We start from the raw sequence: 27,978 nt of genomic DNA on the forward strand, positions 1-27,978 counted from the left end.
TTTTATTTTTGGCGCTATAGTAATTTATTTCTACTTGGCATAGTTCAGTTTGACATACAACCAGGAGATGATTACACTTAGCTGTGCCTAGGTAATGTTTGTATTTCTAAAAGGTAGACAAGAAAAAAAGATTACTTTCTTATTAAATTAGAACTCACAGGAATGCTTAATGGCAGGGTTTGAACATGATGAGAATTTAGTTTTAGAGGAGAGTATATACACAAGGGAGTCAGAGATTACATAGGCAGACTCTCAAAACAAAATTACTTTTTGGAAAAGGCAGAGGCTTTGCATACAGACATCTTTACAGTCTCAGTGCTGCATAATGTCTTATTATGTGGAGGGAGAGACAGTGCAAGAGAAGTCCTGTGGAGATGGTAGACTGTGTAGGTAGATGCATCTATTTCATATTTATTATGTATCTGCCCTAAGCTTAAATCTGTACATAAATTGAGCAGTAATTAGTAATTATATATATTTTTGAGTTGTTGTTTGTTTAGTGTGAAGGGTGGCTTTGGAGTAGCATGCAAAATGAACGCTGTAGTTTGACACAAAATACTGAAATGTTTGGGATGATTTGTTAATAACTGTACAGTCTAACTTCAGTGTTAGTAAAGAAGGGGTAACTTCTTTCAGTGACTGGTGTTATGCATGCACTGCTGCAGATACCTTTGGAGTGTAGCTTAAAGTTTCTTAACAAGTCTAGCAGTGTAGCTGTTAAAGACTGAGTTGAGGTCCCTTCCAACCCTAACCATTCTATGATTCTATGTTTTTATCTTCTTTTTTTTTTCCCCTCTCTTCCTTTTTTGCAAATTCTAGATGACTTTTTTTTTTTTTTTTAAATGGTGTCAGCTAGCACCCAAGATCATACATCTAGGATTTTTGAAGGTTTCCTTTTATCCCAACAATTTGGTAGACTAATTTCTGACCATCAAAGTGTCTTTGGAGATACTGATGGTTACACATTGTAGCTACCTTGCAGGAGCAGAAAATGATGGAAGATTTCTTTGAGGGAAGGACACTATCAGTACATACACTGCCAGGTTATATTTCCTGCCTGATCTTCCATCCTTCGCAACGTCCTTTCTACCTGTTTAGGGGAAGGCGACAGGATTATGTTGAGCATGAAAGTCAGAAGTTTAGACAAATGGATATTTGACATGGAGCCCTAAAATTATTCTGTAAGTTTTGGGTTTTCTGTGTTGCAGGTTTCCTACTGGTCTCTTTGCAGGGATTTTTTTTTAGTGAGAGATGAACATGTTGCTGAGGCTGAGAGTGATGGCACAGTTTGTTTTGAAGACAAAGCTGTGTCCTGGATACCTGGAGGATGAATTTGCTTAAGCTGTCACCTTTGTGTCAGCAATTACTTTTCTCTGACTGGGAATGACTTCCTTCTGTATAAGATGCTATTTGTACCTTCCAGTCTGGTTTAAAGACACTTATCTTGCCACCACTTCAGAGTGTTTCAGTATGTGGTCATTGAATTTATCTTTATAAATGTGACCCCTGTCCCTTGAAATCTTTGATTTATGAGCTCGAGGAGAACTGAAATGTAAAGAGTCATTTTGCACCTTGTATGAATCCTTCTTTTGAGGTGCTACTGAGATAAAACATTGACTTTCTCTGGGTGCTGGGTATAGCTCCTTATACTGTAAATGAGGATAGAGATAATGTATCTCAGAAGTTGTATAACCTTTTATTTGGCTGTCTTAAATGTCTGTCTGTCTCATATTTTTCTTAGAGGAAGTGTTATGTGTTTTAAGAACACAGGAGCTGTGTGTTAGGGAGGATTTCTGGTTGTTTTCTGTCACATTTAAGGACCAGGGAACTGCATGTTCTCCAGTGGATTGAACTTTTACTCTGTCAGAGTTCCCTTGTGTGCAGGAGTCCGTGTCTGTGACAAGAGGATAAAATGATAAGAGTCGAGGGGACGTGTTGTCCTCTAGACATGATACATTTCTTTGCTTCATCATTTCTTAACCTTCTCTGTTTTTTGGTATACCTATCTGATAAGGTTTTTTTGTTGGGGTTTGTTTTTTTTTTTTTTTTTTTTTTTTTAGATCTATATATTATTGCTTCATTTGACTTTTTGTCAACTTCTAGCAAAGCAATTTTAAATTCTCTATATGATTGAGACTAAAAGGGCCAGTGACTTATTATAATTTTATTTAAAAAACATCAGTGGAAGAACCTGATTATTAAAAAAACAAAGGCTGACTTGCAATGAAATCTGCCATTGTTGTGTGGGTAACATTTTCTTGCCTATATAGGCAGAGGTTTTTTTTTCTCCTATTCTGTAGCCTCGGCCAGAAAAGACCTTTTTTTTTTTTTTTTTTTTTTTTTTTTCCCCTGTGTTGGCTTTTTAAAGCACTTTATACTTTGTCACATGAAATAAGATCAAACTGTTCTAGAAAAACCTTCCCCCCCCGCCCCTCCTGTGAAATTGCAGATTTGTCAGGGCAGTTAACTAAGTGATAGCTGTTTGGGTACAGAAATTAGGGGCAAATAAGTGACCTGATACAAGAAATATCACTGTTTTCAAGCAAGCCTAGCACTTATTACAACATTTAGAATATCCTATCTTGGGATGATTTTGGGGATTAATAACTACATTCAAGATCCATTTTGCTCTGGCTTTTGTCAGTAGTGACTAAAAACCTAAGAACTGTATGATGGTGGTTGAATCAGTTAAATGATGTGACATCAGCCCATTTTTCTGTTCAGCATGTATCCATCCAGCTGAGTTGCTATTTCAGATACCACATTTCTTGGTAGACTAGCAAAAGGTTGGACACTATTAAATGCAGCTGAAGCAGGCCCTGCTTAGCACAGGCTCTCTCCATGCTCTTATTGAGGTGTTGATAGGTTGATAGCCAAGTCCTCTGGTTGGTCGAGTGGGTTTTTCTTTTTTTAAATATAGATTTAGACACCAGAATATGTAGTTTGAGTAACAATAACAGTGAGACTTTTATTTAATTTATTTGTGAAGTCTTCTATGTGGAAACAAAACAAGTTTAAAAAACACTGTAGCACAAACCTGGATGTCAGTCCCAAGTGTTTTTAGAAATAATTGTCTACTAGTGTACTGAACACAAAGATGAAATACAGATGAAAATTGATTATGAAAATTGATTGCTCACACCAACTTTAAAATGCCTTAAATGTTCCCCCCCGCCCAAGGATTGATAGTGCAATGTATAAATTATTTCTTGTGTTCACTGTTATTCATCTATGAAGACAGTGTTCAGAAGTCAGACTATACCTATTTACCTGCATAGATGGTCAAGAAGACAGTTCTTTATTGATAGCTTGTATTGCAGTAACCTATGACTGTCACTTAAAGGTTTTTAGCAGTGCTCAATATAGGTCTGTCTGTAAACTGTTCAGAAGTTTAAGAGGGGTTTTGGAGAGCATGCAAGTTGGGTGTGTTTACCTTTTAAGACTTTTTTTTTTTTAGGCTGATATAGTGGGAAACTATTGACTTAAGATTTAATTTTAATTGAAAATAGTATGATTTTAAAACATCAATGCTATTTACTGATTTTACATAATTCTGTTATTGTACATTAAGTCACAGTGATTCATGTAGCTCTTTAAGACTCCATCTGATTTTTCATGGATGCTTTCATTGCTCAGAAAAAAAGGGTTAAACACAATATTAAAAACAAAGTATGCATTTTACAATGCACTTAAGCATCTGTTGTATGTCCTTGTAATTGCATATAACAGGAAATGGTGCTTTGAGATACTTTATGCAGAAACCTCGTATGAAGAAACCCTGAGGGAAATGATGCTTGAATCATTTTTAGTAGCCTGGGATTCTTCAGTCCTTGAACTTGATTGCATGAATTCTGACTTCAATTTTGAGCATTGAATCTATAGAGAAGCAAACATACAGATCTTCAGTATGGAATATGACAAAATAATCTTTGATTTGTTAGATTTTATATGAAATTAATATAAAACAAAGCATTCATTTTTTCATTCTCTTGAAATGTAAATGAGTCTACCCAAAGACAAATCACCTTAAGAATATGAGGTATTTGTGTCTTTGTAACTTGATTACTGTCAATTTTTTGGCTTGCAAGGAAACCTGTGTAGGAACTCTGCCTTCAGTAACATATTCTTGCAAATACTAAACATCATCTGTGTCTTGCTTGCTGTCTTGCTTTGTTTGTATTTTGGAAGACTTTTCTTGTTGCTTTTTAAAGCCTTCTCTGGCAAGGGATATTCTGCTGGGTGTGATGTGGCTGGACGTATCACAGGGTGACTGTCCTGGTTTTATTTAGTGAGGAGGGAGTTACAGACATTGACCTTCTTTTCTTTATGATTCGGATTCCCTTGTTCATAGTGGTGGCTGAAAGTTGCTGTTACTGCACATATCTCACACTTATTAATAATATTGGCTTTTTCTGTTGCCCTATTTACAGACTTTGCAGGGGGTCCAACAATGATGTGAAGATAACCTTCAATTTCTGGCAGACTCTTTGAAGAAATAATTATTTGACTAGGGAGTACCATTGTTTACAAATAGCTGTTGGTTCACTTCCCTGAATGCTAAAAGTTTACATGAAATTATGCGGAAATTAAAGGTTCTCTTCTCACTATAATCAAATACTGCATCTCCCATTTCTCAGACCTGGTGAAGTTCTTTGTATGGCTGTATTTTGAGCTCGTATTTCTATACGTAAACCTTGGTGATCAGTTGTCATACGTATTAAAATTACCTTTAGGCTAATTAGGGAGGTTTTTGTCAGAAAAAAAGATGCAAGTATATTGTAGACATCTGTTTTTCAGTACTACATTTATGCTTACTGTCTATGTATCCATAATGAAAGGTATTTGCTTATTAAAATCTGACTGTATGTGATACCTGCAGTTTTGTTTATGATAGTTCAAAACTTCTGCATCAAGTGTTATCTATAAAAATTTGAGAGGAAAAACAGAAATTGCAGGATAAGATTAAATAGATGGATTGCTGCCTGTCACCTAATGGAAGAAATGACTGTCGCTTTCTAGAGGCCAGTGTTGGTTTTCTTTTTTTTTTCCTTCTATTTTTTTTTTTTTAATTAGAAGCTATTTATTCTGCCAATTTACTAGAATCAAAATGTTCTTAGTGGTTTTGATTTCTGCTCATGTCATGAGACTGAAAGGCTGAGAAGGGACATTTGTTTGTGCAGAACTGAAGAAATGCTGTCATGTTCAGAAGCTGAACAGATTGGTGGCAAGCACCTCAATAACAAACCCCACCCTTAGGCTAAAGGATTATGTAACTTTAAATTTAATCTTTGCATTGCTTGAACTTTAAACAAAAGCCACTCACCTTGGCAGTTCCACAGTCCTCACTAATTTTTCATTCGTTAGTAGTCTTAATTGTGCAGTCTTTTCAGATTCACACTAACACTTTAAAATGTGAATTAAGATGATAGATGAGGACAGACTAGGCTGAGATCGAGTCCTTAATATTTCTTACTGTTCTTTCCAAAATCTGCTCGTAATCCTTCCAGGCTTTTCAGAGGAGCAGAGTCCTGTCGGCAGCTCTGGATTCTCTGTGTTTTCTGGTTCCAGAAGTGGCTCCATTTCTTGTCTTGGCAGTAGCACCAAGACCCTTTTGTATGTTTTTCCTTGCTGAAGAACAGAGTTGTTGGAGGTTGGGAGGCTGATCTTTGAAGCACTGGCTAGTATTTCCTTGTCCTTCCTGTTTGATATACCAAGATGTGGATTTCTGAGGAAAAACCATAGCATCTGTATAGAAATGCATGGTGTTTTACATACCTGAATACAGAATATTGTTCTGGTGAGTTAACTATCTTGCCAAGCAGCTGCAGCATTTTTCTTACAGTAATATGTGTTGCTGTCACTGTGGTTAGAATGGAAATGCTTTGTCTTCTCTGTAGATGTCGACTGGAGTTGGCTGGGCCTACCTTGCCGATAAGTACTGCAGTTTGAGATCCCAGCTGCAACTCTGAATCAAAAGGGATTATTTTGGAGCAGCCTAGGAAGAAAACCAAGCAATGAATTCTGACACGTATCAGGCAGTTGCTGAGCCGCAGCAGCAGAGCTTCAGAAGGACAAGATGACTATTATTTCTATTTGAATGCCCTTTGAATAGACTATAGGCTCTGGTATCTAAATTTGTTTCACGCATCGTTGAACAAGAATATTTAGAGGAGGGTCATAGAAAGCATGCTTTCTTTGTATGTCTTCTGCCTTTGATTTGAAATGTTACGTGTGGTGTGGCACTCACTTTGAAAATTGAAATGGAAAATTTCACGTAAGACTGAGAAGATAAATACTTTTATAATGTTTCTTGAGTCGTAAGCATATAAAATAACCCCTAAAAAAGCCCCTATGATATCTTATTTCTGCATGAGAGGAGGAATTGCAGTAGGACTGTAAAAGGAAACTGTATGTAGAAACTGTGCATGTAGAATTTGCATAGTGAAATGTTCAAAGAAAGCAGCTAAGGGTGGAAAAAACAAAGGTGAATTAAAACGTATGACTGGAGGAAAAGTGTGTCTTGCTGAAGAAGCCTAACGAATTGCATATGTTCTTCAATTCTGTTTTACTTGTTTTAAGTAACGAGATACTAGTTGAGAAAACAGTGCTTGCTTTGTAAGCAAGGAAAAGAGGATTTGTTTTTGTACATGTGTGAGAGTGATGTGCACCCAGAAATGGGGTCCCAGAAGACAAGTGTTTGTACCAAAGTAAAGTAAAAAGCAAATAAAATCAGCAAACTGTACATGTTTCTTGTGGTTTGTTTGAGCCTTTCACTGTTGTATGTTGACTTTCTTGACATCTGACTTGATTTAAAATTTAAGATCAATTATGTGATATGACCAGCAGTGTAATGCTGTAAGGGATGCTGCTTTACAATACACGTAGTTTTGAAAATATTAGTTACCCAGTTATTTGGTTATGAGGTGAGAAATTATGTTTTCAAGTGCACAGTGATGTTGGCTTGGGGTTTTTGTTTTTTTTTTTTTTAAATTATCTGAATTATGAAATCTGTCTGTGTCTTTTTTGTTTTAGGCATCAAAAAATAAAGATGGAAAAGAGCAGAGTGAAACTGTATCACCATCAGAGGAAGAAGAAACTTTTTCTTGGCCTGGTCCCAAAACTGTTGTGCTAAGGAGGACATCTCAGGGTTTTGGCTTCACCTTAAGGCACTTCATAGTTTACCCTCCAGAATCTGCAGTTCAGTTTTCTTTTAAAGTAAGTGAAACTATATAGCTTTACTGTACTTTCTTGGGTCAAAAATCCAGTTTAATTGAAAGTAAATATATGTAGAGATATCTTATACAGATGAAAGATCCCTTGTCCGAAAGGTGAGTGGGCTCACTTACTGCATTTTTTGATAATGGTGCACTGATCTATTCCAAGAAAATGGAATTGACTGGATATGAGCTCACCTGAATTAAAAATATTTATCGTCATGGGTAAGACCAGTGGCTATTGCAGAATATGGAAATATTTCTCTGTACAGAATTTTTTTATCCAAACCCAGTGTGATTAGTCTGTACACCTTTTAAAGTGTAGACTTCAAGGGTGGGAGGCTTGGGGTTTTGTTGTTGTTTGTTTTTTGTTGTTGTTGTTGATGGTCCCTGTCGTCCTGTGTCCTGTCCCGTCGTGTCCCCCCCGTGAAATTTGTCATACCATCATACAAAGAGAATAGCCTGGAAAAACATTAGTTTAGCATAATTTCTGAGTATCCTAAAATGAATGTTCATTAGAAAGATGGGTTGTATTTCTGTATTAAGTGCTTTCTGCTGTAAAGAACAACAATTTGCAATTAGTCAAGAGACAAATACATACAAACCTACGTTAAAGGACCACTTTCTTTAAATAAAAAACCTGTAAAATATTTTAAGGTAGTTAATTGAGTCTGCTTTGCTTGAAGGGTGTATGTATTCTTCCTATGTGACTGAACCTTTTGAAAGTTGCTGGTGTTGAGAAAAAGTCCGTTTAATGGTGATAGAAATTTGAATATTGAGAGAGGATTTTTCCTACTGAGTTCAAATAACATTTGCTCATTTTGAAGTCATCAAGTATGCAAGTTCTCATAATCCATGCCACCTCTCGTTTTTGCTCTTGCTTTTCCTGTTAATAGAGATGGAGAATGGGTATAAAAGCTTCATACCCTTTCCGGACAGCTAGTTGACTCGTGTGTCTCGCAGGCGTCTTTGTTCAAGTTGTTGTTTTTCACCTGTGCTAGGTGGCTATGAGATCTCTTCTGAAGTACAAAAAGCTTTTCAGGAGAAAGTGGACACATTTTTCAGTGAACTTCAGCTATTCAGCCTGCACTTGAGTGCCCAAATTTTGTCCCCTGGACAAGGAGTCACTGAAGCTTACTGGGAGTGAGCCTATTAGCAGTATCAGGTGATCCAAACATTTCTGTCCTTCAACACAGGCTATGGAATTCACCCAGATACTGCTTTTAGCTGACTTTCTAATGTGAAACAGAGGAAAGAGGGTGGAGAAGCCTTAGCTGAGCAGAACAAATTACGTGCACTTGTTAGCATCTCCTAACAACAACTGCTGTTCATGTTGAGGATGAAAACATAAACAGCATGAGCAGAATGAATTTCCTTAACTAAGAAGTGACTGGATAGGTTGCTTTGTGAATGTATCACTAGATCCCACTGAGGACGATATCCTTATCATATGCAGAAGAAGATAAGCACAAGGAAAAGGGCAAGCAATATAAAAAAGAAAAAAGATGTCAGCCTTTGCCCTCTCATTCACATCTGATAGTTTCTGAGAGAGACCCCAGCAGTACGCAGTGAGCCTGATACATGTAAATATCTAGATGTGTCTTGAAATTCTACCTCCTTTTTTTTTTTCTTTTTGCAAGGGTGCTCTTATCACCCCCCCCCCCCCGCCCTGATATTCCAGAACCTGATTAATTCATTTCCATTTCTGTCTTTTTTGAAAAGGAAATAATGCAATTGTTGGATAGTTGTAATACCTTTATTCAGGGATTCAGTTACATCTAACCATTTTAAGGTTTGTTTGGAGAGAGTCCTGGTCAATACTCTGTAAATGAAGTTGGACTATTATATTCTCTTTTTCTTCCTTTTGATGTCCATGAGGTGGTAGAATAAAAAGAAGAGATCTTCAAAACTATTACTCTGGGGTCTTCATAAGCTATTATGGAAGTCTGTGTACCTAAGTTATGGTACTAAAGAATGAAAATCACCTGTTGTCAGCCTGATCCTAATATGAGGCAGATCTTATTTATCTGCCATTCTTATTTGACCAAAGATCATATTGTTTACCAACTAATTACAGTATCTGTCACTGACTCTAAGCTCAAGTATCATTCTTCTCTCTTTCCTCATTGATCAAAATTCTAAGGGCCTTGGTGAAGATGTTTTGTTTTGCACACCTTAGGGGTGTAATATAGTAATGGTAACTATGATTTTATTTTCTCACTGTCTTAAAGCTAGTAGCCGTGTCTCTTCACACTTGAGAATGCATACAGTTACCTCTGACATAAGATAGAGGTTACAGCCAGAAGTTAGAGATGCTGTTGATGTAAGAGCTAGAGTTACTCAATCCTCTACTTGTTTCTCGGAGCTACAAGTGTTAACCTGATGCTGTCACTTTCCCTCCAAATCAGTGCAGAGGTCTTTTTTTACCGCAGGGAAGTCTTTGTGTTCTAGCTCCTCTGTTTTCAGGGTAGGCAAGCAATCTTGAAAGAGGTTGCTTGCCTACCTAGAGATTTCGGGATCTCTAAATTTCACTGCAAGTCAACATAAACTGATAGAGGCAGTGAAGACAAGAAAAATCTAAAGAGTTTCACTTCAATCAGTCTTTCCACATTCTTTGTGGATTTTTTTTTTTCTTCATTACCCACTTTTTGTTTCCAATTCAGAAATATCTAGTCAAAATTTCTCCATTAAAAGTTCTTCTCCTGTTGCTTGCAGTTAGTGTGTGTCTGAAAAGCTATTGACATGTCAGTTGGATAAGAGGACAAGGCTCCTCACATGGGGGGAACAGCGGTCATCTCTAGGACAGAGAGTGTAATGCTCCTAGGCTGCAGGGTGTGGTAAAGGTCACACCACAGCTGGATATTCCATGGGAATGGGAAGAAAAGCTTCCTACAGGCCAGAGAAGGCTGCAACTTGGAAAGCCACTGAGGTGAATTTTCTTGGCAGCAGAGAACTCTACTCCAAAGGATGTATTGAAAGGAGAGAAGAATGTGTGTTATTTTCTGAAAATCTTTAATAATCTGTTTTCTACCTAGGTGCATTTGAGATGTTGGGTTTTTATTTAAATTTTAAGTGTAGCGTTCCAGTGGTTAGTCTAGTAATACCTTTGTTCAGTTGAAAAGCCCTTAAGCCTTTTTTTTTTTTTTTTTTTTTTTTTTTTAGGGAGCTTGCTACAAGGAGGAGGTCTAGGCAGGTCTGCCTCAAAGTTCTGGCTGACTAGGAGTCCCAAAACACACTTGTCTTAATATATTAGCACCTAGTAGAACCTGCCTTGAGTTGCCTTCAGTTCTTCAATGATTATTTTTCTTTTTGGTGACACCTTCCCTTAATATTTCACAGACTGGAAGCACACCTTACACTTGCTATTCAATAAGGAGGGAGCTGTGAGGATTCTCCTCCTGTTACTCAGAAGTGCGGAGCACCATTTTAGCAGAATGGGGATCACTTTTGTGCAGAAACAAAATCCAGATTACTGTCAAGCACATGAAATTCTAGCTATCTGGTCCATCTTACGGATGTCTCTGAATATTGCAGGACTTCTACAAAGGTTTCTTTTGTTTCATTGCTGGTCAGAAAAACTCAACAGTGCTAAACTTGCATTTTATTTTTAATGATGCTGTTGATTTTTTTCTTGAAAGAATTGTTTGAAACCTAATTAAAGTAGATGGAGTCTTGTTAAACAAGTGACTTAGGGTTTGATGAGGGTAAACTCTAGTTGCAGATATTTCTAGCCTTACATGTACAAAGCTGATGTCTGCCTTTGATAGACTTCCACTGTCATCAATGTGAAACATTCCTGGTGGGGTAACTAGACCAGTGCTCTAACTGGCACTGTAGGCCACCTGAATTAGATGTGTAACACCTGAATAAGCAGGGTGATTTGCAAGAATAAAACTTGATACCTTAGGGACAAGGTGACGGTGACCTGGATAACTGCATGTGAGGGACATCTGTAAAGCTTAATGTTCTCCATTTACATCTGACTGGAAAACAAGCCTTCCTGCTGTCATTGAACATGATTGAACATGATTGGTTATAATTAATTCAGGGAAGTATCTCTGCATTATTTAATACTGAATACCAGTATGTTATATTTAATTTATATTATTTATATACATATTATATTTTTATATTTGTTCTGGTTTTGTTACTGAGGAGGGGCCTAAGGTGGTAGCTTCTGTAGGAAACTGCTAGAAGTTGCTCCCCTTTGTTTAGTGGACTCGGCCGGGCCTAGGGCGGACCTGCTACTGGCCAAGGCCGAGCCGATTGGTAGCAGAATGTCCCGTGATAATGCCTCTGCGATAACATATTTAAGTAGGGGAAAACAGAAAAAAAGGAGAAGATGTGAAGCAGCTGAGTGGGGGGCAGAGAGGGGGAGGCGCAGGCCTCGTGGGCCTTGCAGGCCTCACCCTCTGGCCTCCCACCGGGCAGCCAACTGGGCCCAACTCTGCCCGGCCTGGCTGCAAGAAGTGGAGAGGAGATAAGAAGTGAACAAGATGTAAAAAGGATCCTGAGAGACGTCTGCCAGCCTGTTGTGAGGAACGGCTGCAGACGCCAAGGTCAGTGAAGAAGGAGGGGAGGAGTAACACGGCTCCTGGCCAAGATTCCTCTGCAACTCGTGGTGAAGACCATGGTGGAGCAGGTTGTCCCCCTGCAGCCCATGGAGGTCCACGGAGGGGCAGAGATCCACCTGCAGCCCGTGGAGGACCCCACGCCGGAGCAGATGGAGGCCTGAAGGAGGCTGTGGCCCGTGGAGGGGCCCGCTGGGACAGCTGTTCTAGAGGGACTGCACCCCGTGGAAGAGATGACCCACGCCGGAGCAGTTTCATGAAGGACTGCGGCCCGTGGGAGGGACCCCACGCTGGAGCAGAGGAGGAATGCAAGGAGTTCTTCCCCCGACGATGATACAGTGGCATAAAACAACGCGTGATGAACTGACCGCAACCCCCATTCCCTTTTCCCCCCCCGTGCCGCTCGGGAGGGGAGGTAGTACAGATAATGTTAAGCCCGGGAAGAGGGAGGGGTGGGGGGAGGTTATCTTGTTCCCTGTCTCATTCTCCTGCTAATTTTAGAAAATAAATGAATAGTTTTCCCCAAGTCGAGTCTGTTTTGCCCGTGACGGTAACTTTAAGGATTTCTCACCGACCTTATCTCAAACCTTGAGCCGTTTTTCTTATATCATCTCCTCCTATTCTCTTGGAGGGTGGGGGGAGCGAGAGAGAGACTGCGTAGTCTGGTCCCGATCGGGGCTGAACTACGACAATATTTAACTTATTTTGTTTAACATTCAGTGTGTCCATAGTACTGCAGGTCTAGGTCAAAGTCAGGATATTGTAATCTTTTAATGGTTCCTGCACAAAACAGCTAATTAACTAGAAATCAAGGGACTCTTTCTCATTGTAATTGGTATTAATAAACTAATTTATAAACATTATAGCAGAGAAAGGTTATGGAAGAATGTATTGTTTGATATGTGTGTTAGGAGGGACGGCCCTGTGTGAAGAATGGTGTGAAAGATGATCTTGGAATCTGCGATTGTGATTTAACATGTTTCATTTTGACAGAAGTACTTGGCTGTGTTTGCGTGGGTCCACACACCAAACTGGGAATAACTGCACATTCAGTAATATAACCCTTTATGTATCCTCCTTGCTTCCCATGCCTCCTTTACCTTAAGAAAGTGAATAGGGAATGTGTGGAAGATTTCTTAAGCTAGCATTGCAAAAAGCGTATGTTAAATTATACTTTTAACAACAGATGTTTATTAGGATTTGTTAGTCAGCAACATACTTTTTTTTGGTATGTGAAGTTGCTTCTGAAAGCTCAAGCAGTCTGAGAAGCAGGCATGTAATAAAAGAAATCCTTCTCTTGAGGTATGGAAGCAGCATGTATTAACATATTGCGGTGTGTCAGAGGTAAATCTAGGAGGGAAAGCTAATTCCAAAATATTTGCGTTATAAAGCATTCCATTTTTAAAGGCCTGAGCTCATTGGCTTGATACCATGAAAAACCGATGTTTTGCAGCTGTCTTTTATAGCAGAGCTTTGCATACCCGGTGACAAACTGACAAACCCGCTGCAGTTTGTCATAAATTATGACAATTCTGTATTAGCTATTAGTTCACTTCCGTAATTTTTTTGTCTTATAACATCAAACCAGGTAGCCTCCCCTGCATGTGATCCATTTTTTTTTTCCAGACACTAGGAGCTCTTATATTCAAAGTCGTAGAGTTGTTTATTCACTTGACAAATTGGGTGGAAACTAGAGATGTGCAGATGTTAGCCTTGTCTAATTCTTTGCTGCTGTTGTTCTGCGTGTTTGTAGTCCAAAACCAACTGTCTGTTACAGGGCTTCAAGAGAGATAATGATAAATTTTAACAGTACTCATCTACTAGTGTGGTATTTTTGTTAAAGTACAAAACAGGCAAGACTGTCCAGCTTAAGGGTATACTGTTTGCTGTTCCCAGAGTTGGAGTGGTAATGATAATTACTGTGGCTTTTTAAAAGTAGAATGAGTACCAGATCTCTGTTAACTCAGTGTTTTGGGGTTTTTTTGGGGTTTCTCGTGTTGGCTCTTTTTTTTCTTTTGTAAAGTTATCTTTCTGTAGTATCTTACGAAGCTCCAGCAGAGCTCCTGTATGTCTCACAAGAAATGTACTGCACCTAGGAGGGACTTGTCTCATCCTCATCGTTATAAGTGTTCATATCCATGTCTCTTTCTTCAAGTCTTCCCCTCTCGAATAGTTTGCTCAGGAAGCCAACCACATCCTGGGCTGCATCAAAAGAAGCATGGCCACCAGGTTGAGGGAGGTGTTCTGCCCCACTACTCTGCTCTGGTGAGACCTCACCTGGAGTACTACATCTAGGTCTGGAGCCCCCAACAATAAGCTTATGGACCTGTTGGAGAGAGTCTGGAGAAGGGTTGCAAAGATGTTCAGAGGGCTGGAGCACCTCTCCTATGAGGACAGGCTGAGAGAGTTCGGGCTGTTCAGCGTGGAGAAGAGAAGGCTCTGGGGAGACCTTATAGCAGCCTTTCAGTACTTAAAGGGGGCTTATAAGAAAGATGGGGAAGAACTCTTCAACAGGGCCGGTTGTGATAAGGCAAGGGGTAATGGTTTTAAAATAGGAGGCAGATTCAGACTAAACCTCAGGAGCAAATTTTTTACAATGAGGGTGGTAGAACACTGCAACAGGTTGCCCAGAGGGGTGGTGGATGCCCCATCCCTGGAAACATTCCAGGCCAGGTTGGATGAGGCTCTGAGCAACCTGATCTGGTTGGAGATGTCCCTGCTTCTTGCAGGGGTGTTAGACTAGATGACCTTTAATGGTCCCTTCCAACCCAAACCATTCCATGATTCTATTTTAAACATGCCATTCTCCCTCAGTACATTCCAGTTGTGTCATTTCTTTTTTTTTTTAAGGGCTGTCAATGATACCTGGTAGTTATGACTGTGTATATATAGTGCAATGAGCAGAAAGAGAATCTTTGTGGTTGTTGCTAAATAGTGTTTGGGGTAGATATTTTTCTCTAGGCAGTAGTACTGAAGGAAAAACAAACTTGATATTTCAGATTTCAGGAAGCAGTCAGAGCTTACTTGAAAAATATTTTTAATCTCTTGCATATTATTTAGCTTTGAATCCTTAGATGATTAAGTATAGCCTCACCTGCCTGGCTTTCAGGGTGAAAACATGTTTGCAACAACACACAGTATCAGGCTCCATGGTGGTGTTTTGGGGGTTTTGGTACATTTGTTTTTTAGATAATGCTGTTCATATTATTTCTGTAGGGATTTTTTTCATGGAACTGTGTTCAGTTGTTTGGGTTTTTTTTTTTTGTTTTTTTTTTTTTTAAACGTTCTCAGAATTAAAGCCCTAATTCTATAGAGTTGAATATTTGTGAAAAAGTATGAGGTATCAGAATGCAGACTTAGTCCTTCAAGTTTGCTTCAAGTCTTAGTAGCTTATAGATGCCTGTGCATTTTTTCCATTTATTGAATTTTTAATATACACGGTTTCTTTTTCCTTAGGATGAAGAGAATGGGAATAGACAAGGTATGTCTTGTTTTTATTCTTTCACAGATCAATATATTGAACGTTTCTTTTCAGTTGTATAATACACTTCAATAGCTGCCAAAGAGTTTGAAATGTAAGATCACTTCAGTGTGACCATTAACCTCATTGAATGTCATAGCATTAGAGCAAAAGAAAGAAAATATCTGTCTTTTAGCTTCACTTATTTAGTGTAGGTGTTTGTGTAGCAACTAAGTTAATTAAAATACATGCTGTATCCCTTCTGTGCTGTGTATACCACCTTGTCCTGTATACGACAAAAAGATGATAAACCAGCTGTGTTAACCTTTTTGGTGCCAAAGTTTCACATTCTCTTATTTTGATCTGCATGTAAGACCCACAGTTACCTGTGTGAAGTACTACTATGAAGTGTTTGAGCCTCATTTGATGTATTTATATGCATGCATTTTTTTATTAAAATGTGCTGGTACAGTGTGTCTAAGAATAGCCAGTATGAAACTTGAATTTTGTTGCAACTTCCTCTAATAAAAGCAAGACAGAAGTATATAAACCTGGTGTTGGTAGTGACGGTAAAAATAAGCCACAAAAGTGGTATACAGCTGTTTTCAAAACAAGATATAAATGTTATTCCTGTTAGTTTTGTGATACTTTCTTCAGTCTTTAATAGTACTGATCTAACTTCTTTCATAAGTTTTGGTACTCTTATGTACATTTTAAGATATCATGAAACATGCTTTGCACAGATAAGATATGTAAATAAAAATCTCACTCTTGATTTAGGAGGGATAGAAAAATCACTTATTTCTAGGTTATGCCTGTTAGTTCCCCGTAATTTTCATAGCTTTCTTCCTCTCATATTGTCTGTGTCTGCTCTGTTTTTTAATTAATCAGTTAACTTATTTTTGTAATTGGTGCTACATCTCAGTCCCTCTTAATTTTAATTTCTCTGTGGTGTTTTAACTGTTTTCTCATCCATGCTCCCCTTTTTGTGGATATCTTATTGTTTCCTTAAAAGGGTGAAAAGTGTATTAACTAGGTAAGGAAATTGGGTTTTCAGGTTGAGCACCCAGTCCCGCTTTTTGTTTTTCCAAGTCTGTCATGATGGGAAGATATGCAGAGGAGGTGGTGTTAGCTACATTGCGAATGTAATGTGCAGGGCTTCAGTTTGTGCTTCATCTGGCAATGCACTGCAGCTTGTTGAGGACAGGGCTGTTGAAAGGCAAGTACCTTTGCTCAGAGCCAGCATAGGCTGAATGCTTGTTTTGCTGGTGGGTTACAGTTTGCTTTACACCGTATCAGAGGATGGTACCCAGTTTCAATGTACTTTTAGAAATGTTATTTAGTTGGAAGACAGAGAACATACCTGAACTTCTGTTTCAGGTTTTCTGTGTAACCGTGATATATTAGAAGCATTCTAGGAAATACAAATTTACTTGAACTTTCTTACTTTTGTCTTGGAAGCAGATGAATTAATCCATTTAATCCTCCCAGTCTTACTCAGCTGTTGTCACCTGCTTGTTAAATAGTGAAAAGTCAATCTCTTCTGTTCCTCGTCATCCCTACCCACCCCCCAGACTTTTGACCTCCTTTATCCATTTTGGCATACAGCAAGGAAAGGCAGATTCCTTTAGGAAAGGAAAGGAGTCAATTTTCTGTGCCAAACCAGCATGTTTTTTTTTTTTTTCTATACTTGTGGTATAGAGAAAGGCGTTGTGCAGTATTCTTCTCACAGGGCAAACTGGATTGGCTAAAGGTGCAAATGTGGGTCTTTAGATCACGTGTTATTTGAGATCTGTTTTTCAGTGGAGGAACAGCAGTAAACAAACACTTGTTTGGTTCACTGCGAGACCTGTGCAGGTGGGAACAAGATTACTTTCTGGAAATTTTTGTGTAGCTACTTAAACTATGAATCATAGCTCAACTATTGCATATTTATAGCAATATAGTACATTGTGTACCTTGAAATATAGATCAAAGGGCACAAAGTGCTCTGGAAAGATAACAGTATTCTCATTAGCAGGAGAAGGTCGGACTTGTGCTCCTTCTGAAAAGAAAGAAGAGATCACTGTGAGGTGGAGGTTGTAGGTGTCAGTAGAACTTAACTTGCCAGTTTTGTGCGTGATACATTTAAAAACAAGAAAATGGGACAAAGCACATAAGACGTTTTTCTCCAGCATTTAATGTGATCTTGGGAGACGGGAGGATGAAACAGTTTATTTACATTGCTATGAGTAGTTCCTGTTCCCAATTGAGGTGAATAGGTAGCTTGTGAGGAGAAAAATCAAGAAAACGTCTCTCATTTTTCATTTTCACAACCATCATGTTAATATAGCCAAAGCAGGTATGCCAGAAATTCTGTGAGGGATTATCAGAAGGATTCTTAAAGTAATTAACATTGGAAAATTAAGCCGAGCTACCTTGGAGCTTCTTGCTGTGTGTTTGGCTGCTTGCTGTGGGGATCGCTTGCTGCTCAAGCACCGGGTGCTTCAACAGCCTGAGGAAGAGCCGGATGCCGGCCTGGCTGCAGTGCGTTGTGTCGTGCGGAGGAGCCATCTAGTGGCAATGTCAGGTATTTTCCCTCAAACTTAATTGGAAAACTTCCCTCTGTGAAGCTTTGTCTTAAGAATGAAAATATCATAATGATAAACGTTTTTGTTTTGAAGTCTCTAGACGGTGATTCACTTAATTCACTTGAGCTTTCCTCTCTCAAAGATTAATCTTAGGGGATTCAAGCTTTTCATTTTTGTGAAGCAGTGTGTGCCAGTGCAAAATTGTCTTTTTTTTTTTTTTCTTTAATTGATTTTGAGTGAAGATTTCTACTTACCTGCACTTTCTGCTTTGCCCTTTTCACAGGTTAAACTTACCTTTAAAAGCTGATGTTTTTGTCAGGTTTAGCATTTACAGTTTTGACTAGGTCAGTGGAGAGAGAAGCATTTATATTACTACTGCCTTTTGCTGAAAGCACTTGAATATTTTTTCCAAAGGAGCTGAGTACCTAATTAAGTCTAGAGGGCAGAAGATAAAAGCATCTACTAGGGTACCAGGTTTTCATATGGTTTTATGTTCTGGTATAGAATTTTAATGCAACTTTTGCTAGTATACATTTTGATCATGCTGCTGGCTTGCATTAGTCTTGCTTTTGCTAATCAGTAAGATTTCAAAGCATTTAGAATAAAAGATAATGCAAATTTGTCCAGGAGTGCTCTAAACTAAAAATGATACAAGAGGGAGATGATGGCCAAGAAGCAACTGAGGAAGTGGTGGATCGGGTTATCAAGCAAAGGGGTTAGGATGCTGTGGACAGGAGACCCCTCATGATCAACAATTGGGACAGAAGAGGACCACCTCAAATGTATGCACATAAGTAAGAGAATTCCTTCAGGCAAGTACGATAGAGAGAACTCTCGTGCCTTTTTTTTTGAGGGCCTCTCTGAAGCCCTTGTGCACTTACGCCTGCAGCATGGAGAACAAGCAAGGAGGAATTGGAAGTCTGCAGATGCAGGGCTAAGATCTCATTGGGGTAATAGACTCGTGGTGGCATAGCTCACAGGAGTGGGCAGGAGTGCTGCAGGGGCTGGGTACAGGCACTTCGGGAGGGCACAGAGGTCGAGTTGCCTTTGTTGTCAAGTAGTAAGATGGATGGAGAGCCAACTTAAGCTTATGGTTCAGATTTGCAGGCAGATGTGCATGTTTCAGTGGGTGTCTGCTACAGCCTACCTGATCAGGGAAAAAGTAGAGGAGGCTTTCTTTGGACAACTAGTGGAAGCCTCATGTGTACAAGTCCTAGCACTTATGGGGGACTTTAGCACCCTGTTATCTGCTGGAAGGGCATCAGAGCAGATTTACCCTAAATATTTAGTAGTTATTACTTGAAAGATTTCAGGTCTTTCCTACTTTTACTGCTCCAGGTTGTGACCTTAAGCTAAGCTATTAAAATGCATTTTTAACAGGTGCACTTTATTAGAAGATGCAGATCTTTCTCGATGGCTTCCTTGGTCACTGACTGGAAACTTGTATCAACTTCTACTGTTTTCTTGAGAATTCCTGTTATACTGACCAGCCTGTATTAAAGTATTTCTTTCATGTGTTTGAAGATGGTATACAATCAGTATTCTTCCTGTTTTCTGGAGTTGCCCTATTTCAAACTTTTATTTAAGAGAGATCTCACAGGCAGAAGTCTCCCAGGAGAGTATTGTAGGAATAGTTGAAGATAAGCTGAAAAATACCTACACCTACTAAAAATAGTAGTATTTTATAGTAAAAATTTGCACTATCAACACATGGTAAGTGGTGCTGGAGAAAACCATCTCTATTGCCGTGCTGTCTCCATGTCAGTTCATTGTGCACTTAATATGGCAATTATGTTGTTGTCCTTCAAAGACTCCTTGAAGCTGTAGTTGGCAAAATGCAAGTTTTGGGTTAGTACTTTCTTGTATCTTGTCCTAAAGCATGCTTTTCTTCAAAAATGTTTGACTTGTGGATCACGATTAAAATGAGCAGTGATAAGCCTATGGAAATAGTCTGAAAGGAATTTAGTCTTTCGTATGAGAACTAAGCTGTTGAATGTTTAATACAGGGCCTGGAAATCTAGTATCATTATAATCCAGTGTCATTTTTTTTTTTTAATATGATCTCACTTTTCCTACTTTATCTCCTATGTAGCAGTATCTATAGCAACTAGCAGCTTATTTCCCCATAAAAATGAAAGGCAGGTTAGGTATATTGCTCCGTGTCTTTTTCTGTAAAGACTGAGTGTTCACTTCCTAATGAGCCTGTAGACGTCTGTTTTCACTGAGACTTCTAGATCGTTAAATTGTGGTCACCAGACAATTTTTTTAATGTAACTAACTATGGATTAAAATTTCTACCCTTCAGTTTTCTAAGCTAAATAGTTCCCATTTATTACCTGAGCTCCTTCAGCTCTATGCAAGTCTGATTTGATGTTGTAGAGCCTTTGGGGGAAGGGGAGAAAAAACGCAGGAAAGGCTTTTTATTCCTTACTGCTACTTACATAATGCCTTGAATTTTTTTTATGTTTTATTTCTTTAAACAGACTGATTTCTGTAATATAGTTTGTATTCTCCCAGGATTTAAATTAATCCCATGTTTTCTAACATCATTGTCTATCAGCTCAGTCTGTTATGAAATAAACTAATTGTGCGTGTGATGATGGGAACAAGGTAGGTAAAGGAACAAGAGAATGAACGTGAAAGCAATTATTTGGAAAGGTTGTAGACTGTTGGGATGATGTAATCTAAGGTGTATGGCAGTGGAATAGGAGTAAGAGACAAGAGGTATATAATACTAATGCTTTAGGATAGCGCCACAGTAAATTGTCCTTTTTTTCTGGATTTTTAATCCAACTTTTTTTTTTTTAACACTAAACGTTGAGAATGCTGAAAGAGGACTTGCTTAGTTTTCCACTGAGACCAGAGCCAGGTGATTCCTTGTTCCTGTAAAGTACGTCCAGAATGTCCAGCAGAGGGGCCTTCCAACTTGGCATATGTAGTGTTTCTCAGTGACTACTGAGTTCAAATCATCTTTGACTTATAATAAAAATACTGCACTGTGTAAGTGTAATTTCCGTGGATTTAGGGGAGAATCTGTAGTTTCACTACAACAGATATAAATTGAATGGTTCTGTGCTTGTCTAAGAACTAAAGTAAATCCTCTAGACCATTTAATCATAGGTTAAATTTTTATCTTGAAAAGATTTCATTTTAGATTTGAGAGAATTTTTAAAAATTGTCATAATATTGGCAAATAATGCTATGGGAAAACATAGTTTTGGAGAGTTTATATTTAAGTTGAAACTGTGTTATATGTTTTCCATAACAATGCCAGATTCTGACCTTTAAAGGTCCCTTCCAACCCTAACGATTCTATGATTCTATTTTCTCTCCTTCTCCCCCGCCCCTATGAAGATGGAGTTGAGGCTGTATTAGTCAAACAGTTTAAGAGAAGAGTAAGCAAAAGAAAAAAAATATCATCTTTGAGTTGCCTAATCAAAATGCCAGAGGTGCTTTGAGTAATAACAGAATGTATTTTTCCTGTATCACGGAGTTGAATGCCAGGTGTTTCTCAGCTAAATGACTCAACAGCACTATTTTACTTGTTATCCTCCTCTTTTAGAGGCTCATCCTTGGCACTGTATTTTGCTTACTGTTTTTCAGTTGAGTTAATTTGTGATCAACAGTGGGTGAAATAAGCTCTGTTGGGGCTGGACTGGGACCTTTGGGCTCCATTTCTCCAATGGATTGCTAGTGGAGAAATGCTTACTGTGTGTGAACTTAAGTTTGCAGATTATAAAATCTAGAATTGTCTTTAGTTGAACTCAGTTAAATGTAATCCTGACAGTTTAATTTATATTTAACTAAATGAAATTTCTGTTAAAAAATAAAAGTAAATTTTGCTGTACTTTCAGCAATCTCTTTTTGAGTAGCTTGGGAAATGATTAGCAGGGTTTTGATTCAGTAATCATTTGGAATTGTTTGTCCCACTGTAGCTGTACATACTACTTCTCTCTTGCCTGAAAGGAGTCCCAAGAATCGTTGCCACTGGCATTATTGAACCAACGGAGTGCAAATTCCTTGCATATCCGAAAGCATACTTACAGATCTTCACGTTCAAGAGGAATGTTCTTCCCTCTTGAGTCAGAGAAAGATGTATGAAAGCCTGTCTTGATTTAAGAATTTGAGACGTTGTACAGGCCTGGTCATTCTTTAGAATAAAAATGAGTTGCCAATGCTGTCTGCTGAGCCTAGGGCCAGGAGTAAAAATATTCTGCATAAGATTAACAAAATTCTTTAGCCTTTGTTCAGTTCCTGTTATGAGGATTCAGCATGGCTCAGCTGCCCTGAGGAAAAGATTTTTTTTTTTTTTTTTTTTTTTTTTTTCTCAAGGAAGAGGAGAAATGGCATGTTTTTAAGCAGTAGATTCTTAGGAGATACTTTAAGAAAATATGTATTCTACTGTGTCCCAAAACTTGCAGGTTTGTGCTCTGCAGGTCAAAAAGAACGGAAGAGCTATGTCAGCAGTAGCACTTTGGTGTGGGTTTTTTAGTTTCTTTTGGGTTTTTGTTCCTCTTTAAAATGTAAAGGCTGTTTGTCAGAGAGGTGTCCTTTTGTGTAGTCTTTGTGACTCAGATGTTTCTATCTGACTGTTTTAATTGGAAGGTTAATGACTGCAGAGAAGTGATGATCTTGTAATATGTTGGTAGATTTGATAAAATAACTTATGCTATGTCATTTTGTTTTCCAGATGAATTGCAGAGCAGTATAGCAGTATTATCTGGTCTGCAAAGAGTAGCTTAAAAACTAACTCAAGTTTACCACATTTGATATAATACTACTTATGTTCCTTGTAGCAGCTGTATTCCAAACTAGCATTTTAGGGGATTAAGCTAGAATTGGCACCTGGATAAAATTAACTTCTATGACAAGTTTAGGGGAGTTAGAAGTTTTGCTGTATGTGACCCCTCCCAAAATTTAAGTAGATTATAAATTTTAACAACTCTTTTACTGTTCTGTTTAATAGTAATTTTTCTTAATATTCCCTTTTATCAGGGAGAAAGAGCATATTAGAATTTTATTATTTTGTAAAACAAATGGCTGTGCTAGTGCAATGTATCCCCTCTGCCACTTATGGCATCTCAAACATTTGTCCTTGTAACTTTACTATGGGAAGCTTTCTTTCCCATGTCAGACTGTGGAGGTGGTCACAGATCCAGGTAGTATAAATGTTTGATCATAAATTATGGTAAATCATAGAATCATGGAATCACAGAATGGTTAGGGTTGGAAGGGACCTTCAAAGGTCATCTAGTCCAACCCCCCTGCAAGGAGCAGGGACATCCCCGACTAGATCAGGTTGCGCAGAGCCTCACCCAGCCTGGCCTTGAACGTTCCCAGGGATGGGGCATCAACTGCCTCTCTGGGCAACTTGTTCCAGTGTTCTACAACCCTCACTGTAAAAATTTTTTTCCTAATATCCAATCTAAATATAGGTATTATGAAGAAAGCCATTAATTTTATTTGACATTAATTTAAACAACAGTTGAAACAAGATACTACCCTTGATTCTGTAGATTCTGCTTTGATCTTACTGGTTATTGAAGGTAGCAGTTAGTATTTTTTGGTTGAAAATCGCTGACTAATTAGAAGATTTCATACAATTATGAAAAATGTATATGTTGGCTGGCAAAAATCTTGTTGCAATAAACTGCTTTTCTGTTTGTCTTGCATTTGATTACAGGTGTTTGTGCATCTTCAGACTACTTAACTTTGACTGTTTAGATTAAGGACCTAATTTATAAAGACTCTCCTGGTTCCTTACTATCTTTGTTTAAGCCACTGAATTTTTGCCTTGAGCTTTTTATGTACTTGGTGATTTCATATCCCCGACATAAGAAAGACATGGACCAGCTGGAGAGGGTCCAGAGGAGGGGCACAAAGATAAGAGGGCTGGAGCACTTCTCCTATGAGAACAGGCTGAGAGAGTTGGGGCTGTTCAGCCTGGAGAAGAGGAGGCTCTGGGGAGACCAGTGTTCCAGTACCTCAAGGGGGCCTACAAGAAAGATGGGGAAGAACTCTTCAGCAGGGCCTGTTGTGACAGGACTAGGGGTAATGGTTTTAAAATAGAGGGAGGTAGATTTAGATTGGATATTAGGAAAAAATTTTTTACAATGAGGGTTGTAGAGCAATGAACAGGTTGCCCAGAGAAGTGGTGGATGCCCCATCCCTGGGAACGTTCAAGGCCAGGTTGGATGAGGCTCTGAGCAACCTGACCTAGTCAGGGATGTCCCTGCTCCTTGCAGGGGAGTTGGACTCGATGACCTTTGAAGGTCCCTTCCAACCCTAAACATTCTATGATTCTATGATTTTAATTTCCTTATTTCTGATGATGCTGAATCTCTGAAGTAAAAGTTCAGACATCAGTTTGCCTTCTCTAAAGTTACGTTTTCATTTGAAGAGTATCACTTAAGGGAGTTGTTGCACTGTAGGGAATATTTTAGTTGCCCTGTCAGTAAAACTGCATTACTATCTGGGCAGTAACTTGAGTTTTAATTTATCCTGACTGACCATTTACTCGTGCTGGAGATTTCTGTGTGCTTGCAAGACTGATAAAGGAGAGGACAACTTCATCTATATGGACTGTTTTTTCAGTTTCTGGTCAGCTAACTTGTGCACTTAGCAACTTTATATGTTTCTGTTTCTTTTATAGCCCTTACATAAGACTGCACCTCTGTTTATAGCTGCACTGTGGAGAAATTAAGTAAATATGACATTCTTTTTCACAGAAGTTGTGCTTCTCATCTGCGCCACTTTGTTTGAGTGTGTTCCTGGCAGCTCATACTTTCACCTGTTCTTTGTGTGCACATGATGTCTTGTTTTTCACTTGCAGCTGAAGATTTGGGAGAAACGGTCTTATTTGCTGGTAGCCTGCAACATAATGCTTAATTATGAAGTTGTTTATGGAAGTATGGAGAGGGAGAGGTGAGGCAAAATAGTGTGCAGTAATGAGCGCTGGAAAAGCACTGGCAAATAGAATGGAATGGTTCAGTTGGAAGGGACCTACAATGATCATCTAGTCCAACTGTCTGACCAAAAGTTAAAAGCACATTGTTACAGGCATTATCCAAATGCCTCTTACACACTGACAAGCTCGGGGTATTGATCTGCTCTCTAGGAAGCCTGTTCCAGTCCTTGACCACCCTTTCACTTAAAAAATGCTTCCTAATGTCCAATCTAAACCTCCCCTGGCACAGCTTTGAACTATTCCCAAATGTCCTATGACTGCATGCCAGGGAGAAGAGATCGAGCACCTCTTTCTCCACTTCCCCTCCTCAGGAAGAGTAGAGAGCAATGAGATTGCCCCTCAGCCTCCTGTCCTCCAAACTAGGCAAGCCTGAAGTCCTTATCCACTCCTTGTAGGATGTGCCTTCCAGCCCTTTCACCAGCTTTGTTGCCCTGCTCTGGATGTGTTCAAGGACCCTCACACCCTTCTTAAATTGTGGGGCCCAGAACTGCACAGAGTACTCAAGGTGAGGCTGCACCAACGCTGAGTACAGCAGGATAATCACCTCTTTTGATTGACTGTTTATGCTGTGTTTGATGCACCCCGAGATGCGGTTTGCCCCCTTGGCTGCCAGGGCGCACTGCTGACTGCTACTGAGCCTTTTCTGATCCCTTTCTGCAGGGCAGCTCTCCAGCCACTCCTCTCCCAATTTGTAGGCTTGCCTGGCAAGGGTACAGTAAGGCTAGATGTCTGACAGACTAGTAATGTGAGCTGCTTTACTGTGCTTTGCTGTATCACCTTGGGAGGAATTGCTGGCATGCTCCAAAAAATTACACATTTTGATATTAGAACGGAAAATTGTGAATCCGGTCTGACACTATGTGGTGCAGAGCTGGAGAACTTAGCGTAAAAGTTCCACTGTGGTAACGTACTCTAGATGGTGGACTTTGGAAGGAGGGAAGTTTAGGCTTGCATTTTGGACAGCATCTTGCTTTTGCTTGATGATTGGGTGCAGACAGGACCCACTGGAGATTTAGGCACAATTAAACTGACGTGTAGTGACTGTTAAATTTTGAGACATAAGGTAAGTTATTAGATTACCCATTTTAACTTGGAATTTATTTCTCTAATGATTGAGTGCACATTTACAAGATCTATTCCCCCTTAGTTGATTTGGACAAAGTATCTTTAGCTCCTGCTGTCAGAAAATATTGTTTAGCTTTGCTTGAGTTTCAGGCTCAGAATAGAAACATGCGCTTTGAGACTACATATTCAAGGATGTTAATTTCTATGTTTCTGATGGAGAGAAGTTTTGGTTTGTATCCAAGTATGTAAAAGACCAAGGAGAAATGAAGAGTGTGTATTCATCTATGAAAGCTTGGGAGTCCTGGGTTTTCTTCTCATTTTTACTTGTATTTGGATAATACTGAGCTGTAAAAGGAACTTGCAAATGTAAACAACACTTCAAACCTTTTATCCTAATTTTTTACCCCTAAATCGATCTTTAGGGTAGTGGTTCACCTTTTTAGGAAGAATGACTGTTCAATGCAGCCTTCTTCCACATGTAGGACAAAGAACTGAGTTTAACGACTAATCAGCTTTGTGAATTGGTCCATAAAATAGCTGTGAAAACTTGAAGTGAGTGCCTGTAGTGTTGAAGAACCTCTCAGTGTAGCTGACGGGTCAGTCAAAAATCAGATGTTCCGGGAAGCCTTCAGTCTTTGGTCTTCATAAACTGGTACAGTTTTCCCTTCTAACTCAGAAGTGGGAAGTGTATTAAAGGTATTCTGTGTTGAATATTGAATGGGAGTAACCTGATCTGTTTGACCTCTTGCTTTGTGTGTTCAGGTGTGGACAAGGCATAAAGTAGCATTTGACTGCTAAGCAGTCTGGCAGTAGGTCACTGTCATTTCTTGGTGAGCGCTTTGTGAAGGAAGCAGTGGTGGCTGCTTGGTGTTGGGTTGCAAGTACGAGATATTAACTGTTACAAACTAAATGTGCCATGGGAGCTCCATTATTTTTATTTTTCTTGTAACTCTTTTGGGATTATGTATCTTCAGTAAAAGATTAAGTGACAACACTGGAAAGGGTGTTTGGTGGTCCTATGAAAGGCCATACTTTAACTTCACTCTCATAAGTGGCTGAAGTGCCACTTTGTTCATGGCATCTCAGTAAATTATTCTTGGAGCTTGTCTAAACTTGCTGAAATGTTACTGCCTCTTAAAGGACGAGACCCGTCATGTGTTCAGTGTCTATTTAAATCAGCAGATTAAAAATGACAAGTACTAGCTGGGCTCACAAAGAGCATTTTGTATATCTCGTAGCTGTGTCCTGCTAATCAAATTTTGAAGTATTCAGGGACTGAGCTGCCAGCTGGAGTTTCTTGATTTATAATTCATTTGCTTTGTATATAGTAGTTATCTGATTCTATCAAATCAACTTTTTATTCTCTACCAATTCTCTACCAATCTGGAGTTACTTTGAGAAGGTCATTTAGAGCCGTATGAGTAAGCCATTTTGTCCAACTGTTGTGTGGTAAAATGGCAGGACACCGAAAGTCTGCAGAATGAAAGCATTAGGCTAAAACTTATATTTGAAAAATGTGAATCAGAGTCAGAGGGAAGTCTAGTTTCATGCAGTTTATTAAAATTTTTCAAATAATAAGCTTTTCCCATATGGAAACTGAACAAAAAAATGGAGTTGGGGGGAAACCTTATTGATAGTCAGTAAATAATGCTGTGGCTTAGTAAACATGGCCAGGTGGGACATTTAAAGCTGTGGCAAAAACACTTCCAAAAAAGCAGTGCCATTTGTGCCTACGTCAAAGGTTAGTCATTGAAGAAGTGATTAGAACTTCATACTTAACTTTCAAGGAGTCTTTCTTTTATCAACAGTGCCGGTTTTAAGCAATCCCTTTATTCTGTCCTGCTGTTCTGATTTTATACAACTGTTTCTGCAGTTTATACAGCCCTCTCCACTGTGCTAAGGTTTCCTGCTAGGCTGGAACCCAGACCCAGCTTATTTTCAATTGGTGTCAGTTCCCCAGGCTGGCTTATCATGTGGGGTGGTGTTTCCCCAGTTGTGAGCGTGGTACAGGGGTGTTTTGAGGTTCTGCCACCGGTTGTGTGAGCACTCGTGTTTTGCACCATGTGAAGACAGAGATGCTAGGAGAGACCAATAACGCTGTAGAACAGATTATTTTCAGTCTGCCAGAAGA

At 39.0% G+C, this 27,978-nt stretch overlaps 1 protein-coding gene across 4 annotated transcripts in view; it reads left to right on the forward strand.

Annotated features, from left to right (window-relative positions):
• ARHGAP21 (Rho GTPase activating protein 21) overlaps positions 1–27,978 on the forward strand; it is a 122,714-nt gene that overhangs the window by 43,736 nt on the left and 51,000 nt on the right. For all 4 annotated transcript variants that reach the window (XM_086742145.1, XM_086742144.1, XM_086742146.1 and 1 more), the window contains 2 exons: positions 7,033–7,215; positions 15,242–15,266. In XM_086742145.1, the coding sequence (XP_086598271.1) occupies positions 7,033–7,215; positions 15,242–15,266 (208 nt within the window). The remainder of the gene's footprint in view (positions 1–7,032; positions 7,216–15,241; positions 15,267–27,978) is intronic.

The sequence above is a fragment of the Chlamydotis macqueenii genome, chromosome 2 (genome assembly GCF_036417535.1).
Source record: "Chlamydotis macqueenii isolate bChlMac1 chromosome 2, bChlMac1.mat, whole genome shotgun sequence".
Lineage (NCBI taxonomy): Eukaryota > Metazoa > Chordata > Aves > Otidiformes > Otididae > Chlamydotis > Chlamydotis macqueenii.